Source organism: Balaenoptera acutorostrata, chromosome 8 (genome assembly GCF_949987535.1).
Source record: "Balaenoptera acutorostrata chromosome 8, mBalAcu1.1, whole genome shotgun sequence".
Classification (NCBI taxonomy): domain Eukaryota; kingdom Metazoa; phylum Chordata; class Mammalia; order Artiodactyla; family Balaenopteridae; genus Balaenoptera; species Balaenoptera acutorostrata.
Genome location: NC_080071.1, coordinates 66,172,576 through 66,191,429, shown reverse-complemented (window position 1 = coordinate 66,191,429; position 18,854 = coordinate 66,172,576). Strand labels below are relative to the sequence as shown.

The following is an 18,854-nucleotide window of genomic DNA, read 5'->3' as shown; positions in this document are numbered from 1 at the left end:
TTTTTTGATACATTTCACCCAAAGGGATTAAGATGTAAATTCAAATTGTGATTCAGTCCACCATTCTGAAATAATGTAAGATCCATGAGGAAATGGACTTTTTCTATTTTGCTCACTGCTTCATCCTCTACATCTAGAACAACACATAGTGAATGCTCAATAAATAATTCATGAATGGATGGTTTACTTTATTTTAGTTTTTCAAATCTGTACTTACCAACATATTTTCTTTTATTTTAAATAGGTTTTAAACTAATTTCAGGGAAATTGTCTGTTTAAATGTAGACATTACCAAGAGACCTGACTTTATCGAGTGATAGCTAACATTCTATTATATATTAGGGACAGATGTGTTTTATTGGCCCAATGGAGACTTTACTGTCAAAAATTTGAGCTTTGCTAAGCTACCCGGATAACTTAATTTTCAAAACATCTTTTAGGTCATTTCTTAGTGTGTGCTTTTTCCTTCCCCGTGGGACTGTAAATAAGTAACCTGAATACACAATAGGGAAGAGAAGGAGTATTTACCTTTCCATACAAAAAATGTTGACTTTTCAGACTGAGCAATATGTTCTGAAATGAACTGTTTTTGTGCTTTAGAATTACAAGAGGTACAACAGTATCTTGGTTTTGTCAGTATATGTTTATGATATTTTGAGACTTTTTTCATCCAACTAATTACAGGAGTACAGATAGTAACCTGTTTAAGTCGTCATTTTGTTTTTATTTCAGCATCTAATGTGCATTATCGTATCTTTATTAAACCCCTTCAATATTCTGAATATTAAACCGCTCAATGCTGCATCAGGAAATACCTGCCTGTGCCATCTATAGCTACCATTAATAATCATCTGTTTGGTTCCTGATTCTTTCAGAGTACTTAAAATAGAGATAAAGGCACAGTTCATAGCTGTTTACACTCTATACAAAAGTTGCTATTATATTTGGAATGAATTATATCAGAGCGTAGAACTTGGGAAGCTTAGCAGTCGTTTGCCCATCACCCCCACGTCCTGCAACACACACCCCTTCCCCACCCCCTCCACCGCCCGATGGAAGCCAGTGTCCCCCACCACACCACACCCATAGCTAGCTGGAGATTCAGGCTGTCATACCCCAGTACGGTACCCTTTCTGCCTCACCCTGTTGTCAGAGCACTAGCCTAAAATTTGAGGGATGCACAGAGCATCCTAGAAGGGTAAAAGACAACTACATACCCTCAACTAGTTTCACTTACTTCTGGTGATGGTTGGCAGTGGCGATGGGTGTTCTCACCAAAATTAATGGAAAGAATTTTGTAACCTTTGGGTGAGAGAACAGGGCAAGAGAGCATTAAAAGAGGTAATTCATGTGAAAAACAGAAATGTGGGAATTGCCCTTTATAAAACCAATAACATAGTAGACTAGCTGGCAAATAATGAATCAGTGGCTGGTTTAAAGACTGCATTGGAAACGTTAGAAGCCACTTACTTGGACTGATATAACTTAAACTAAAAGATCTAGTTCGGCCTTGAGAGTGAGGAGGTTGAAGTATCTTAAAGCTATTCTTTAAGAGGGGAGTTAACACATTTTTTCCTAGAAAGAGATGGTGAGGAGAAAGGAAATTAAAAGACTTAGGTGGGAAAGCAGCTTACATTAATGATTGGAAAGAAAAATTTGAGAACTGAGGATGAAGAAACAAGCAAATTTTCCTTGGCAGTAAGGAAGACAAGGTGGGGGGCAGGGAAGGGGAGGAAGGATGGAATTAGGGTGGGAGAGTGAGACCTGAGGTAAACTGAGGGGGGAGCATGGTTTTCCTGCAGTATCAGAAATAGGCACCAATTCAGGGGTTTAGGGACAAGTGATGTGAATGTCAAAGCAGCAAGCGTGAAGGGTGACTTTTCCCTTCCTCTGCTTTCAGCTTTCCTGAGAGTTACGTAAGGTCCACTGTTTAAAAGAGAGAGACCTAATCAGGGGAACCTTAATACTTAGAAAGTACCTGAGAGCAGTACTTAACCCTTCTCTGGGCCTAACCCCACAAAAGTTTCTCACCTCAGTTTTTCTCACTGAGGGCTCTAGACAGCTTGCCCAAGCCACCTCCCGGAGGCAATGAAAGAGAAAAGGCTTATTTATTAGTTAGCAAGCACATTGCTAATCAGACCTAAGCGAGAGGCACCCACTGGCTTCCCCCAGTGAGTGAGCACGTTGCTCCTTTTGAGAGTTTCCTTTACTGATATACTACCACCTAGCCTTCTCCACCCTAGTCCTGTCTTATGAATATACACAGTGCAGTGTTGAAAGAAATAAAATTTTTAGTGACTTTCAGGTGTCTCACATGTCTGTTTATTGCTTGTGTACATAGCATAACTATTCGTAACTTTTTATTACTGTGATTATCAGTTCCATCCAGCTTTTACTAATATGCAGAGTGGAAGCAAAAGTTCCAAATAATGTTCTCACTGAATCAAAGGGGCTGCTAAAACAGGCATTGTTGTTCTTACCTTTTTCCCTCATTCAGTGTTACTATATGTTGATAGTACCAGGTTTTAAGCATTATTGCATTATTTTTCCAATACATGCTTGGTTCAAGCACATTAGGATAATTTTAATTACTAAAAGTTTATACATTATTGAACAATTAAACAGTGTTTCCTAATTTTATAAACATGTAAACAGTCTGTTAGTTTAACCCACCAAAAGTTAAACAATACCTTTGACACTATAAAGATGAAAAAAAAAACAACTGAGATGTTCAAAAAGTCAGATGTCTAAAGTCAGGATTTGTCCTTGACCACCTGAGATGCTTATACAGGTGCATCTCTTTTTAAATAAACTTAAGAAATAAAACTATAATATAAATTTAATTAATCGGTTGATTATTTACATTTCAAATTCTTTCATTTAACATAAAGATGGGCAGCAGTAAACTTTGCTAATATATTCAACGTAGAATGTTATAACTCTTTAGGGTTATAAACTCTAAAGTTGTTTACTTGAAGGGAGACTGTTTTTACCAGATATACAAATGTATTATAAAACAGTATAGTGTTGGCATAGGAAAATAGATCAATGGAATAGGATTTCAGAAAGTATGGAAATAAACCCAGGTAATATGGGAATTTAGCACACGATAAAGGTAGCACAGCAAATTAGTGAAACAAAAATGGATCATTCCATAAAAGGAACTGGGAATCAGATAGCCATTTGAAGAAAGAAAAATAATGCTGGATTTTACCATACATCTTACATCAAGATAAATTCCAACTGGATCAAATATTTTAATGTAAACAAAACAAAACAAAACCCATAAAGTACTAGAAGAAAAGATGGGTGAATATTTTTGTCATCTTAAAGTGGGGAAGGTCTCTCTAAGCTTGACACAAACCCAGAAGTCATGAAAGCAAAATGCTTTTAAATACATCTTTAAAATGTTAAATGCCTAAAATTTTATAGATAAAGGCAAATGTAAACAGGAAACTTGGAGAGATATTTTCCACATGTGACAAAGTATTAATTTCCTAAATATAAAAAAATCTATAAAAGTCATTAGAAAATGGGCAAAGGTCACAAGCCAATATACAGAAAAAACATGCAAATGGCCAATAAATACAAGAACAACTCCATATTGTAATTAAGGAAAGCAAAATAAAATGAGATTCTTACATATCAGCTATGGGAAAATATTAATAGATATGAAATGTAAAGCCCTATATAAAAACGGTAATTAATATCACTTCCTATTTCATTTTGCAAAGTCCATGTTTTTGTTCTAAGTGTTTAGAACAGCCCTGTCTAATATGTTAGACAGCCCAGCTGTCTTTGGAAATGATGATTGGCCTAGAGCATTGGTTTTCAAAGTTTTCTTATTCATCAGAATTCTCTGGAGGGCTTGTTAAAACATAGATTGACAAGCCCCACCCTGTAGTTTATGATTCAGTAAGTCTGGCATGGAACCCAATAATTTGCATTTCTAACAAATTCTCTGGCAATGCTGGTTTGGCTAGTCCAGGGACCATACTTTTAGAACCATTGGCCTAGAACACATTGAGTATTATAAAATGATGTAATACTGTCTTGTAGAGAATGTATTGGTGAGACGAGACAAATAGGGGAACAGTGTAAATTAATGCCAAAACACTTTGGGTCTTTTATTTGAATGCCTTTCTCCTTTTAAATTTACATCACTAACTTATTCCTAAGCAACTAATCATGCTGTTTATAAAATTAGATTTACCTTCTGAACTTTTCTGCATTTTTCTAATGTACCCGTGCTTGACAGTTTCTTTTGTGTTCCATTAAGTGTCTTAGTGCTTTGAGGAACTGAAATGTAATATGTTAAATACAAGTAAATCCCATTCAGGGGTCTTAGATACCATTGTTATAAATTATTATTTCTTTTAAAGAGGTTTACTTCAAAAACTTGACAGTTAAATTTTTCAGTTTTACATTAAAAAGGTAGGCTGGTGAATTAACAAAAGTCCATATATAAGCCAAGATAATTTTTTTTTAATCTGCATTAGCCTAATAAATTCTTATATTTACTGCCTTTGTCTTAGATGTAGCAAGACATTTCTAAACATCTCTTGGACTCTTAGGTATTTTGAACTACTTTAGAGATTTTTACAGAAAGTCATTGCTCTTATTTATGGTTCTTTAATGGGTACAATTATAATATATTCTAACTTTTTCCAGATATTATAGAAAATTTTTAAATCCTCAAGTAATCCCAAGAAGTGATGGACATTTGTCTGTTGAGAATGATATTAACTGCCAGGTGAACCATTTAAAAAAAAACTTAGAAGTGTCAGAAATTCCAGTTTTTCCCTATCCCCAAAAGACTATTTCATTCAGGTCAAATCTATTATGATTTTACATAAATAGAGTATTACTGAGAAGTCCTGTCACCACCTGCAAATTAGCAAGAAGCATTTATTAAGCGTTTGCACTAAAGATAATGGTGAGGTATTGTCCCCAGCAGGATAGAAAAATTGACAAATGAATTAATTAACCCTTGTTTACATTCTATTTCAAAGCCAAGATTTTAAGTAAAGCACTTGTCAAACGTATTAGCTGAGGTTGGTTTACAAACTAAAAGTACAAGACCTGTGAAAGCCAAATGCTTTGTGGGCTGCAGTCAGGGGGAAAAAAAAAAACCTTCCTTAATTAACTGCAGGGATTAAAATGTAAAGAAAAAGATCATTGCAGGGCATACCAATTGTTCTTCCCAGATTTGAGTCTTAGCAGGTATGTGGGGATATACTGAATAACTTAAAGGACCCTGTGGCTAGGAACTGGGGACAGAGGGCCAGGTTTAAGTCAGAAGACTGGAATCAAGTCCCAAGTTGATCACCATTTACTAGTTCTGGGACCAGATAAGCCACTAGTTATTTTAGTATTTCATTTCATTTTTATCTATTTACTGACTGACTGACTTATTTACAGAAGGGAAAACAAATAGGAGAGCTATTATAAGGATAATTTATATAAAAATAGGGGCAAAGGGCCATATAGATATTGCCTAATTTAAATACATAATTTGATTTTACTGTATGTGCATTTTACAAAGCAGAACTACTAGAATAGATATACAAATTAGCACATACATGCCTCAATCTGCCAGACATTTAGCCAAAGGAGCTGGATCTTTTCTAGTCTCATATAATTCCAGTCAAACGTTATGCATACCTGTTCAATCCCCACCTCCCTACCCCCAGCCAAAAAAGGAAAAAAATATCACAGTGAACAACCCTAAATGTGATAGACCCAAATGCAGTTCATCCCTCGCTCTGCAAGGAGCCAGGAGAGTTCTGTAATCCGTTACCAGACCCTTTGCCTCTTCCTCCCTTTCCCAGCTGCTTCCCCCGGGGCAAACTAGAGGGGCACCTGGAGAGTGTGGATTTCCTGGCACAAGGCTTGACTGGAGGTGGTGCTCCAGGCAGCGGCCGTGAATCTTGGACCCTACCCACCCATCAGCACCAACCATAATCAGTTTCTTACTGAAATTATGTGTTAACAATTTTTTATTTTAGCTCTATTTCCCGAAAATGGATGAATCTGTTAGGTTCTATCATCTGTTTAAATCATATTTAATTCACTTTACCTTTGAATGTTTAGTAACATGTTCTGTGCATTCTTCTAAACAGCATACATATACGTATGTAAGCACATACATAGCACATATACACACACACATGCAGGCATATGCTATATATGATATTGGCTGATTTCCTATTTAAGCAAATTATAAATTGTTTGCTTACATTCACTTCCTGAAGAACAGAAGAAAACACCAACCCAAAACATTAAAATAACCAGGCCCCAATAACTACCTCCCTTAGCTAAGAGATTTAAATAATCATCATGGTTTCTTGGAAAAACCAATAATATCTGGTGACCCTATGGGGCGTCTTACATAGTAGCCATACACCAAACCGCACTCGCATGCCTGATAACGTGCACTTATTTCTGCACCCCACCCTTTTCGCTGTGGGCTCTACTGAGTGGAAATCAGCCAAAGCTCTACCCTGCTCTGTGGGCCTGCCTTTCGCTTGTCAGAGATCCAGCCAAACTAAGCCTGAATTTCAGTCCTAGTGAAATATCTGAGGTCATTGCCTGAGCCAAAAATAAAAATGCAGCAGGGGAAGAACCCAACATGAACAGAGCAGAAGCATCTCAGTGACCTCAACCTGGGGCAGAGCCCTCTAGCAGCTTCCTGCGACCTCCCTGTGTGCAGCTAGAATCTGGAAGGGCACAGACAAAGCCATCGCCAGCCTGTCTCTAATTGGCCTCATGTCATTAGCATTCCAGAACAGGAAACTCTCTGCAGCCAGGAATTCTTGCTTCTTTGCCATAGTATTTGAGAAGCAAACCTTTTTTCCTGCACATATTTAGTTCTGTTAGTTTGTCACAGGTTAGTTTTCTTGAGTTTGATAGCTATAATAAGAACACCCTGTCTGTCTGATTTCTTGGCAATTGACTATTCGATTTCTAGGTTCTGGACCTCTCTTTCATTTGCCCTAGGTCAGTAAGCTAAGTTTTAGGTCAAAGACTGTTTATAAAATGTATAGAGTCTTGTTCGATGATGCCTTTACTAAGACATAGAATGAGATTTGTGTTGCCCCCAAATGGTGGAGATATTCCCCTGCCCCTGTCCCAAGGAAGGGGACCAGTTTGCCAGGGCATACACAGATCATTAATGGCATTGCCCCCTAGAGCTTCTGTAGAAGCAGACCTTGAGTTACTCCTTTCTCCTCACACATCCTCTGGTATATCCCGTGCTGATATGCACCTGGCCCGCTCCAGTGTGGCTGTCCCAATGTTTAAAACACAAAAGTACTTCCATATAGGGTGGTAAACTACTGCCTCTAGCCAGTCCCCACCAATAAAAATAAAAATAGAAAAATAAAAACCCCACAACATTTAACAATTCTGGGGTTTTTTCTTGGGGAAAAGGGATGCTGATGAAGATTGGGAGGAGGCTTAAAAAGGAGTCCTTAATGTTTAGTTGAAATTTTATTTGAAGGGACAGAGTCAGCTCCTTTTGGCCAAATTCCTGATAATCAGAGCTGTATGCACTGGTACGTATAAGCTATTTCACAGCTTGATTAATCAATGCAAATAAATCAAATTTAAAGTGATGCTCTTCACTTTAAGGCTCATCTCATTCATTCCCAGCTTGTCAGCCTGAGATTTTCTGAGGAGGGGCCAGCAAAGCTACATTCCCTCTCATTCATCCACAGACCTTGGGGCAAGAAAGTTTTAGAAAGAGAAGGATAAAAGCCAGAGTAGCCTTTTTTCCCCTGCACAAAATATGCAGGTTTGGAAGGAACCTTAGATACCATCTAATCCAACTTTCCCTTTGACTTCTGTGGAGAGTGAGGTTCAGAGATGAAGTAACTTCCCCCAAGATCCCAGTGATGCTGGGGCCACTGGGCCAAGAACTAAGGGTTCCTCTCTCTAGTTGAGCTCTCCCCTCTGCAGTAAGTGGCCTCGCTGATACTTTACTGGTCTCTTTTCCATTGTAGAAGTTGCTAAAACCTAACTGCTTCACAATTAGGTAAAAGCAAATTATTTTATGGGGCAAATACAAAAGTATTTGGTTTTGGTTCTCTAGCTGGCTTAGATAGGGTATGAAGAAGCAAAGAACACCACAGAGAAACACCTCAGAAGTTCTTGGCCAAAGAGCGAATAAATGTGATGGAGGGTCAACCACCAAGATGGCCTTTGGGGAGGATGGAAAAATCAGAGTGAGTTGATAAAAAGTTGCAGGTTACTAGTCAATGCACAGAATTGTGTCATGGGTATTGACTTCTTAAATGATTTCCTAAATTAATTTTAGCAACCACAGGATGGTTAATGCTAGTGAGTTTCAGCTATTTTAATCAAATGATGTATTAAAATATGTATTTGTGAAAATGATATGAATAAATACACTACGCTGGACCTTATTGGTTGGTATTAGCATAAGCCAGCAGGTGACACTTGCACATTCCACCTGGGGAGGGCACTGTTTAAGTACTCCCTGGGTACCCCCTCTGTGATGCCTCATCCAGATAGGCTAGGTCAGTGGTTCTCAACTGGGAAGATCTCCCACCCACCCACCCACCCAGGGGACATTTGGACGTTTGGCAGTGTCTGGAAGCACTGACAAGGGAGGAGCGGGGTTTGCCACTAGCATCCAGTGGGTAGAGGCCAGGGAGGCTGCTAAACATCCAGCAGTGCTCAGGACTGCCCCCCACAGCAAAGGACTCTCTGTCCCAAACCATCAATAGTGCCGACGTTGAGACTCCTGGATTAAGTAATGAATGTTTTCAAGAAAAAAATGGAAAAACCCATTGGATGGCCCTGGTCAATAGCAAGTATGTGTCCCTACAGTCACATCCTCTGTGACATGACACTGGGAAGGGAGGCCATACGGTCTTTGTTCTCCATGGGGCACAGCAACAACCAAAAAGCAGTGAAACTGCTGACTGCTTGACCGGATGACTCAGAAATGAAGGTGCTGGCTTTCGTTTGATTTATCACTGAGGAATGCCAAAGGGACATTGCTCTTTCACTATCTGTGGCAATATTCTGCACAGATGATTACATTGGTAGATTTGCCTTGTATAAAAGATGTATTCCTACGGCTTCCCTAGTGGCACAGTGGTTAAGAATCCGCCTGCCATTGCATGGGACACGGGTTTGAGCCCTGGTCCGGGAAGATCCCACATGCCGCGGAGCAACTAAGCCCGCACGCCACAACTACTGAGCCTGCGCTCTAGAGCCCACGAGCCACAACTACTGAAGCCCGCGTGCCACAACTACTGAAGCCTGCGCACCTAGAGCCCGTGCTCTGCAACAAGAGAAGCCACCACAATGAGAAGTCCGTGTACCGCAATGAAGAGTAGCCCCAGCTCGCTGCAAGTAGAGAAAGCCCATGTGCAGCAACGAAGACCCAATGCAGCCATAAATTAATTAATTAATTAATTAATTAATTAATATAAATAAAATAAATAAATAAAAAGATGTATTCCTAAAAAGCTATGTTTGTTAAATTTTAAATACAGTCAGGAAATTCAGTAAACACTAAGGAGCCAGTGAATCCTTTTAAAGTGAAAGGTTCTTTTTAATAAAGTCCTATTCTCAAAGAGGAGCATACCTATTTACAAAACTAATGTAAATATTTTTCCTGCACATTATATTTATATCACAGAGCTACATAACTCTTATGCGAGAAACAGTTTCTCTTCCTCCTTCCTTTTCCTGCCCTTGTTCTTTTCCTTTAAAGAGAAAATCAGGGGGGGAAATTAACAATACAGTCTCTGAATTTGGGAAAGTCATTGATCAGTCTGTCCATTATACAGATCAAAAGATGCCTGCTGGGTTACAGATTGTTAGAAAAAATAGGACTTGGCTCTGTTTTGAAATCATTAATTTTTTATCTCAGACTTTTTTTTTTTCAGTTACTGACCTTTGGTTAGAAAGAGCAGGTGTACTTGGTCCCTCCATCACCCCATGGGTGTTTGTTGCACCAGAAATATCTGATAAGACTCAACCTCTTCACTCACAGCAGGGTGGGAGGGGGAATCAGCAGAGATAAGGGAGTGGTACTAAAGGAACCCAGCGGTACTAAAAGAACCCCAGTTCTCTCCTTATCAATTATTGCCCTAGGGCAACATCCCTAGGTATATAAGTCACTGACTAAGTTAGCAGGACAAAGGGGGCAGAAAGGAGGAAATTTATTTGATAAAGTTACCATTCATATCACTTCAGTGGTAGGAGGTTACAGAGGTGTGACCCACTGGGGACAAAGTCACGGACACTGGGGAAGAGCCAGCCAGACAAGAGAGGCACTAGGACACCTGAGTCTGACCTTCATGCCTCGGCCCTACTCTCCCTGGGAAGGAGGGCGGGGCTGAGGGCAGAGAGATCATAGCGATGACCCCAGCATGTCTACTGCCCAGCCAGCGCAGCTCCAGTCAGGAAGGCAGGTACCAGTGTCACCATGAGAGGTGGTGTCACCCTCGCCGGCTCCTCAGAGCACTTGCCATTTGAACGGCCTTTCCACATACATCCACCCATGTTCGTCTCAGAACCCCATTGGGTAAGTAGGAAGGAGGTCATTGTGGGTAGCATTTTCCAAATGAGGAAACCAGAGCACCAAGAACGTCAATTCCACGCCCAAGATCACTCAAAGAAAGATTTGAGATTTTAACACCAGGGTTCTAACTTGAACCCCTGCGTTTCCCTCATGGTAACCTGTTCTCACTCAGATGACCAGGGCCCAGTACAAGCCTTGGCTGGGCTGCCAGGAGTCCTGGGTTCTAGTCACAACTCTGTCTTTTACTCACTGTGTCCTCACGAGATAACCACTAGCCCTATTAGAACTTCAGTTTTCTCTCTGAAATGAGGGGGTCGATCAAGGTGTCCTCAGGTCACCATGGTGACATAAGTGAAATCAGGCTAAAATGAAGACTTGCAGAAAGGCAGCAGGTAACTGCTTACACTGGAAGGCACCATCTTAGCTGTATTATTAAGCACTTACCAGGTGCCAGGAACTGTGTAAACGCTTTATGCATTATCTCATTTGAGCCCCGCAACACCAGATGAGGCAGGCACATGTTAATGGAAATCCAACTTAGCAGATAAGGAAATTGAAGCTCAGGGAAGTGAAGTAACTGGCTCAAGTAACTGTCTTAGCTCAGGCTGTCATACAGAATACCACAGACTGGGTGGCTTAAACAACAGATATTTACTTCTCACAGTTCTGGAGGCTGGAAGTCCCAGATCAAGGTTCAGCAGGGCTTGGTTTCTGGTGAGAGCTCTCTTCCTGGCTTGCACGTGGCCGCCTTCCTGCCTCAGTCCTTACACAGCCTTTCCTCTGAGTACACGCAGGGGAAGAGAAAGAGAGAGCTCTCTGTTGTCTCTTCTTGTACGGACACGAATCCTATCAGATCAGGGCTTACCCTTATGGTTTCATTTAATCTAAATTACTTCCTGAGGACCCCATCTCCAAATACAGAGACATTGAAGGTTAGGGCTTCAACATAGGAATTTGGGGGGGCACACAATTCAGTCTATAGCAGTCCTACAGGCAGAAAGTGATTTGAAGGTGGGATTGACATCAGGCCATCTCACTCTGCCTGCTCTGCTAACCGCTATTATGCTATATTTGGCCCAGAGATCTGAGCTGGGGGTAGAGACTGCTGGGTGCAGTGAAGCTTCTGTCTTTTGATCTCTCAGCTGGTAGATACAGCCCCTCTCCCTCTAAGTCACTACCTTCTCTCCTGGATACGAGGGTGGATGGGAAGATCCTCCTTTGATCAAACTTTTGAGTCCTGAGTGGTAAGTAAGTAGCAGGCCAGGGAATGGTGCCCCAAAGACCATCCTACACCCAGGCAAGAGGCATAAGGCTGAGCCCCGAGGACTGGTTCCTTCACAGCTATCTTTGAAACTGGTCCAGTGCTGGACCCTCCATCGAGATTGCTGGTTGAACAAAATCATGCGGGCCCAATTCCCTGGGCTCCCGGGATGAGGTCGTAGTCGGTTGTCACTCATGTGTGGAAGGATGAGAACTTAATCCACATTGGCAAGCCACCCACTGGAGCAGCTATAGTTGTGCTTGTCAGTTACTCATTATTAAAGACTTTGCAGTAAAAACAGCCATTTAGACTCCTGTACAGGCTTCCACCAAGCCAAACAACAAACTAGTCATCCACCTGGAATGTCTCCTCTCTATAAATTACAATATCTGTGTGTTGTTTTTTTCTTAAAAAAAAATTCTCTTCCCCACTCTCTCATGCTTTACTGTTTCCACTTGTGTTATGCAAGTAGATTTCAAAAGGTTGTGGGGCTTCCTAATTTTAAAAAAAAACTCAGAAGAGCAACAAACCACAGGATATCATTCAGAAAATGAAAATGTGTCATTTTACCTTTCCAAAGTGTCAAAGGCAGGGAGTCACAGGGAACCACTTGGCTCTTGTTAGCGGAAGTGGAGAGTCACGTTTTCACAGCTGTAACGCAGGGGCTGTCACCGGTGTTGGGCGTGTTTTCAGTTGGCAGGGCACTTCACTCATTTTCTGTCACTTCACCCTAGAGTCACTACCCCCACTTCTTTCTCAGTGGAGCTAACACACGGAGCTTCTAGAGCTCAGTCCATCGTCACCGTGGTCACAAAACTGCTAGCTGACTGCTGACTCCCCTCCACCCAGAAGCCAGAAGCCTCCCCCCAGCTAGTTCTAATCAGAAAGAAAAAAAAAAAAAAAAGGTATGTTTTTCAAGTGAAATTCAACCTTGAGCATTTTGGAAAAGGGAGGATCCCATTTCTGAGTCATGTCTCTTCCCAGGGGCAGGGCTGGCCAGAATAAAAGGCTGTGGCCCGAGCTGCACAGAGGCCACTGGACTTCCGGCATCCTGCCCTGCTCATTTCAACCTTGCTCATCATCTCTGTGGTTGGCTTTTGCAGGTGTGAAAGCTGTGGAGCCGTTTTCCACTCTGAATGCAAAGAAAAGTCTGTCCCCTGCCCAAGGTGTGTCCGCCGAGAGCTGCAGATGAAGCAGAAGTCTTTCTGGCGGAGGCTGAACATGGACGAGAGCCTGGAGGAGGCTTGCAACATGTTTGAGCTGTCCTTCCAGAACACCTGACTCAGCGGGAGCCCAAGGCCGGGCAGTGACCTCTCAAGCATCCATCAGCCCCAATGGCTTCCTAACTAGCCAGTTAGACCCCTCCAGGAGAAGAGTACGTCTCACCCTCAGCTAGATATAGATATATATTTATAAATGTACACACACACATACCTATACGTCCTGTACGTATGTTCTGTATAAGTCATTGTCCTAAAGGTCCATGGAGATTTGTGGCTCAAAAAATTACCAGTAGCCGAATTATACTTAGCCATGAATCTCAGCTGCTTGCTCCCAAGCAAAACGTGTTTTACACACAAGGCTTTATAGTTCAGACTTTTTTTTCGGCTCTCAAGGGCCATTTATTACACAGGACACAGGAGAAAGCATTTCCTGCAGAGCAACAGTGCTTCGAGTTATTTTTGTGTTATTTATTTTTAGCCTTCACAGAGGATGAGGTAACTGAGGCAAGCACCCATCATCATATTTCATAAGAAAATCTTCAAAACACAGCAATGACTCCTGGATCCTTCCAGGACCCGGTGTCCCTGGCTCTCACCTCGGTATCTTCGCAGAGGCAGAGTTCACCTCAGCTGAGTTGAATGGCTTGGAAATCAGGAGTGCGAGCTCCCTCTGACAGAAAGCATGTGGCCCTAATTTATTAGGGGAGCTAGTGCTGGTTCTGAAGTTAATCTCAGAAAGGGTTTTGCTTGAGAAAAGACCTCAGTAACCTACATGTTGTCGGTCTGTTTGCTGGTACGAATCCCGACGCCTGCCCAGTGACGTGACGCTCCACGGTATTTGCCAGGCTGGAAACATGGCTCTCTTAAGACCAGTCTTCCAGGAGTTTCATGGGTGACAGTTACGATTTTTTAATGGTGCTGGCCTGAGGAAATTGCCTAGGATTGTTGTTAAATACATCGGTTTATAGACCAGGAGGTCGGATGTAGAGTACGGACATTCCAAGAGATGGTCTGCAATTTCTTTTCACAGAATCCTGTGTAGGCAATTCCCACCTATTCATTATAAGTGCTTTATTTTTCATTGTTCTTCATTGCCCTCTCATTTTGACTTTTAATTTGTCAATGTAACCACTTCTGCTTTCATATTTTTTAATTGTCTTGAAAAATCAGAGTAACTTGGAACTTTAAAATATCAACTTTAGACTATTAAGAAAATACCAAACTTACAAATACATTTAATGAATTAAATCTGATATGATTTAAATAAATATATATACACATATGCAATTGCCACCATAAACTGAAATGAAAAGTACTAGGATAATATAGGAATAAGAAATAGAATGAATCGCTTAGGCATTTGGCGGGGGAATGTTCTCCCTCTGCAGGGCCCTTTTAAGAGCCAGCGTAGCAGTCACTGTGACCCAAATGGCAGGTAGGATGGCACTGGAAATCGTGGCTCCCATTCCTTCCACATTAACTCTTTCCAAAACAGAAAAATAAGCTTATATTGAAACAATTCTCAATAGGCTGTATGAGAAGATCCTGTATATTTCCACTGAGCAGATGCCTTCAATGCCTTCATGGTTTAGTAGTTTCACCGCTAGTAGGATCTGGAGAATCAGTGGCTCACAAAGTCCATGGGACATTTCACCCCATTGCTCCTTTCCACCACACCCGGCTCCCTCCGGATCCCAACTCATGATGCTTCCGTCCGTTGAGAGACGAGACACTTCAGACTCACTTTTGTGCAGACTGCTGGGTGTGCGCATTTCACCTCTCTACCCATGCCAGTTCCTTTGGCCTCAGGCCACACATTTCAATGTAATAGCAAAGCACCACGCATGCATTTATTTTCTGATTATACAGTAGCTATAACCAAGGCATGAAAACTTGTTAAAAGGCCAGGGCGCTATTCATGAGACACCTTACGGTGCAATTTACTCTTAGAAAAACAAGTTGACTCCCCCCAGCGCCCACCCCACTCCACTTTATAGAGACTGTCGCACACAAAAGAAAAAGGGTGGAAAATCTCAAGCACTTGGCAAACAGGCAAACAAATTTGATCATCTCCCCTTTCCTCCTCCCTTTCGTGAAATACAGTATTTATATTTTCCAGCCTCAGAGAAGATAGCAGAACATGATCTTTCACAAGAGAATTATAGACCTGCTTATTATAAAACAGATGTGCTCTGATGGCAAAGTGCCTTTTTCCCTCCGCCCCCAGCTCCCTGTCACTCTAGCTTACTTCTGCCTTTGCCGTAATTAATGTATCTGTGATTCCGACTGTCAGCGAGGCCGTCCCCAGCACACTGCATTTGGGAGACCTGAAGTGCAAGGCCGTCTCCTCCCCTTCTAGCGTATTCACTGTATGTACAGAATTTCCTGTCCCATCTCACAGGCACCCAGGGCCAGACCCGCCGAAAGTCAGGGTGACATTCTGGATATCTGTTCTCAAGGCCTCTGCTTTCACCAGGCCCATTTAGAGGCCCTGCTGAATATTGCCAGTCCCTGTGAACTCATAAGGAGAACTTTCCACCCACATCGTTTTCTGCTTATTTTGAAAAGGGGGCGGGGGGGGGAATGAATGTGCTATCATCATCAGCTACCCAGAACTGGAACCGTACCCCAGTTCCTTCTGTTTTCTCTCCTCTTCGTGAAGCCCTGACAGCCCGGCCAGTGCCGGCCGCAGGCCTACATGACACGCTCGGCCACCACCCCCCAAATCTAATAGGACAGAGCAGAGCCGGCTTAGGAGTTGGGTCTGCCACGAAAATTCAAAATTGCTATTTTCAGCCCAGAATGCCATAGCGCACATGAACGCCCTTACTGTTTTCAGCACTAACAAATTACTTGGGGCACTGTAGGCAATTGTTCCACTGCTTAGAAACTGTCGAAACAAAAGCAGATCTGTGGATTACCACCTCCTTAAGACCAGGCTAATACCTGCTTTCCCTCATGGTCCGTTTCTCATCTCATATTAAATATCTTGCACATAAAGCACATGAGAAAATGGCCAATTAATCTCGTAGAGCTGGCAGCCGACTCAGGGCAACCTCTTTTCTCTTGAAAGGCCCATTCCCTGGTGTATCACTTGAGGAAATCCCTCCTCACAGTGCCAGAAACTCATGTGTGAGACAGTCCAACCCTGGTGAAATGTTGGCATCTCACCCTGCAGTAAAGAGGCCAGTTCCGAAAATAGACCTCAGTTTGCACCGCGGCAGGAAGGCCGCAAAGTACTTAAAAAGCAGTCAACTGGGATGGGAGTCATGTTCTCTCCAGGGCGGCTCTTTCTCAAAGTTGAATGCTCTTTGTATGAAAACCATGTAAACTCTCATCTTCCCCCTTTGCTTCATTGCCTTTTCAGGGGACTGATTTATAGTCGTCTTCATGTTTGTTGTGCTAAAGGGTAGTCTTTTTAGGAGCTTTAATACTTGGTTAGCTGAGAAGGCAATCGCTTTTGGATTCTTCTAGAATAGGCCTCTACCAAAAAGGGAATATCTCTAGGACTTGGGATCTGTGGTTTCCAACCAACCCAGTGATATCCTTCAGACTCCCACTGAGGGACTGGGCCATGATTTCCTTCTGGCTGCAGTGAGAGCCAAGCTGTTCATACCGCTCTAGCTGCTGTAGGCAGCCTTTGCTAAGCTGGAATGAGTGCCCTTGCATGGGGTCTGGCCTCTGTTTTTGTCTCTGCATCTGTACACACTGAACATTGACACTGGATAGTTTCTTCCCATACTTTCTTGAAAAGGCTTGGCTTCCAAACCTGTGGCTTTCTTCTCTACCCATTAGCCAGAAAAGGCCATACGTAAATTACTATATCAGGGTAGGACTTGCAAGAGGCCGCAAATGTTTAGTAACATTTTCTGCAGAGAGGCATTATCTGAGGAAGCCGAGGTACACTCTACTCCTAATTTAGGGTTAAGCCAATGCTGCTGTTCTTGTGTTTGGGCAGACTTCCTTACCTTCACTGATCTGTGTTGAAATAACTGGATTGTGAAGTAAACCTTCAACTCCTGATTCTAATACTGCCTGGAGTCAACACAAAGGTGATTTTTTTTTTTTTTTACTTCTCCCGGTAAAGAGAGATGCGTGCGGTTTCCCCCTTATTTCTTGAGTTTTCTGCCTCACGACTATCCTTCCTCTAAGATAATGTGAAAAAGCAGAGAATTGGGGGCAAAACTGAAAGAAGCGAACATGCCCTCATTGGCCTGAATTGAGTCATCGGAAGCACTGTCCGTTTTCCTTTCCCTGGTCCTTGTTAACAACTGGGCATTAACAACACAGCTCCGAGTGTTGTGTACCCTGCACCATTCTTCTAACCCTCAGTTCTACCCTAGTAGAACTAACTGCCCAACTTGACTACTTGAACCCAGCGATGGGTGAACAAGCCCTGCTCAGTTCATCGGAACAGACAAATGTGATTTCTATCATGTGGGACAGTGTCTCGACAGTTAAGCCCCAGCACCCCAAGTCATTGTCAAACTCTAGATTAAAGTCAAAAGAAAAGTGTGGAACACCCTCCCAAGCACACCCACAGTTGTCAGGGCTTTTATTTTAAATGGGCTCCAAGCGATCACGCGATAGGGCCCTCTCCCCCTACAGTGGCCTCCAGTGTGATGGAAGGCTCTGTTAACCTCAAGTGAAAACACAGCTGCTGTTTTGCTTTGGTTCCTCCCTGTGGAAAGAGACACCATCTTGTTAGAAAGGTCTGGAGTGAAGCCAGTTGTTACCCAGGTAGAAGATTCAGGCGCTTGCAGCAACTCTTAGCACAGTAAGATTCCCTGCTAGGCCACTGAGCTGCAGCCCAGCCTCTCTCCCCTTCCCTTGATCTTCCTCGCCCCAGTCCTGAGCCCAGATTCAGGCCTCATGGCTGGTAAACTGGCTGGTGGACCACTGGGCCCTGTGGCTCCTTCTCATGTTGGCCGTTGCATTCGTTTCCTTTCCCCGTGGGAGTGCCTTACAGCACTGCCTAGCGTTTCTAGTCTAGACTCTCTGACCCGCTTGAGGCCTGCAGGACCCTTTGCCTCAATACGGATCACTTTGCTTCTTCCCTGCTGGCTGCTTTTTAGACAGGCAAGCTCGGAGCCTGCATGTTCCACAAGCATGTCAGACCTTTCACCTTCATTTAACCTGGTGCCTTATCCTCATGAGTACAAGGATTCCTGTTGGAAACACATTGTCAAATCAGACTGGTGGAAGTGCTACTTGGAGCCATTGACACTTACCAGGAAGTACAAAAGTTACAACCACATAATGTTTTAACTCTGTTTTATGCTGTTTTTCCGAATCACTCTTTTTGTTTGCTTTTGCTTTTCATTAACCAAACTCAGGGGAATGTCACAACGTTACAAAGGCCAATGGGTAGAGAAATTAAATCAGTTGTTCAGATTCAAATCTGTAAAGTCAGTGAACTTAGCCTTTTTCAGATGAAAAAATTACACAAACACAAGGATTTTCTTTTCCTTTACTGTATATTTTTTTTATTTTGCCACCTGTTTTCCAAGTGGAGAGTGAGAAGCCTCTTGGATGAATTGTGGTGAAAGCATTTCTGTGTGGCATGGGCAGTCCACCAAGCTATTAAATTAGGCTTTCACCACCGGAGGCTGAGGTTCTAATTTTGGACACCTATCAGGATCTTATTGTGAATAGCCTACCTTAGAACACTGAAGGAAAAAAAACCTGTCTTTAGGGAACAGTAAAAGGAGGGAAAATGTGTAGGTTGCAAATGACAAGTATTGAACGTGGGGTGCGGAAGACTTCTGCACAACTTGTTCTTAACGCTCCTGGGTCAGATCGGTGTCAT

At 42.4% G+C, this 18,854-nt stretch overlaps 1 protein-coding gene across 2 annotated transcripts in view; it reads left to right on the top strand.

Annotated features, from left to right (window-relative positions):
- Positions 1-18,430, top strand: part of PLEKHM3 (pleckstrin homology domain containing M3) — a 189,953-nt gene extending 171,523 nt beyond the window's left edge. For both annotated transcript variants that reach the window (XM_007187812.3, XM_028167955.2), the window contains one exon: positions 12,926-18,430. In XM_007187812.3, the coding sequence (XP_007187874.2) occupies positions 12,926-13,103 (178 nt within the window). In that variant the 3' untranslated portion in view covers positions 13,104-18,430. The remainder of the gene's footprint in view (positions 1-12,925) is intronic.
- Positions 18,431-18,854: the final 424 nt, after the last annotated feature.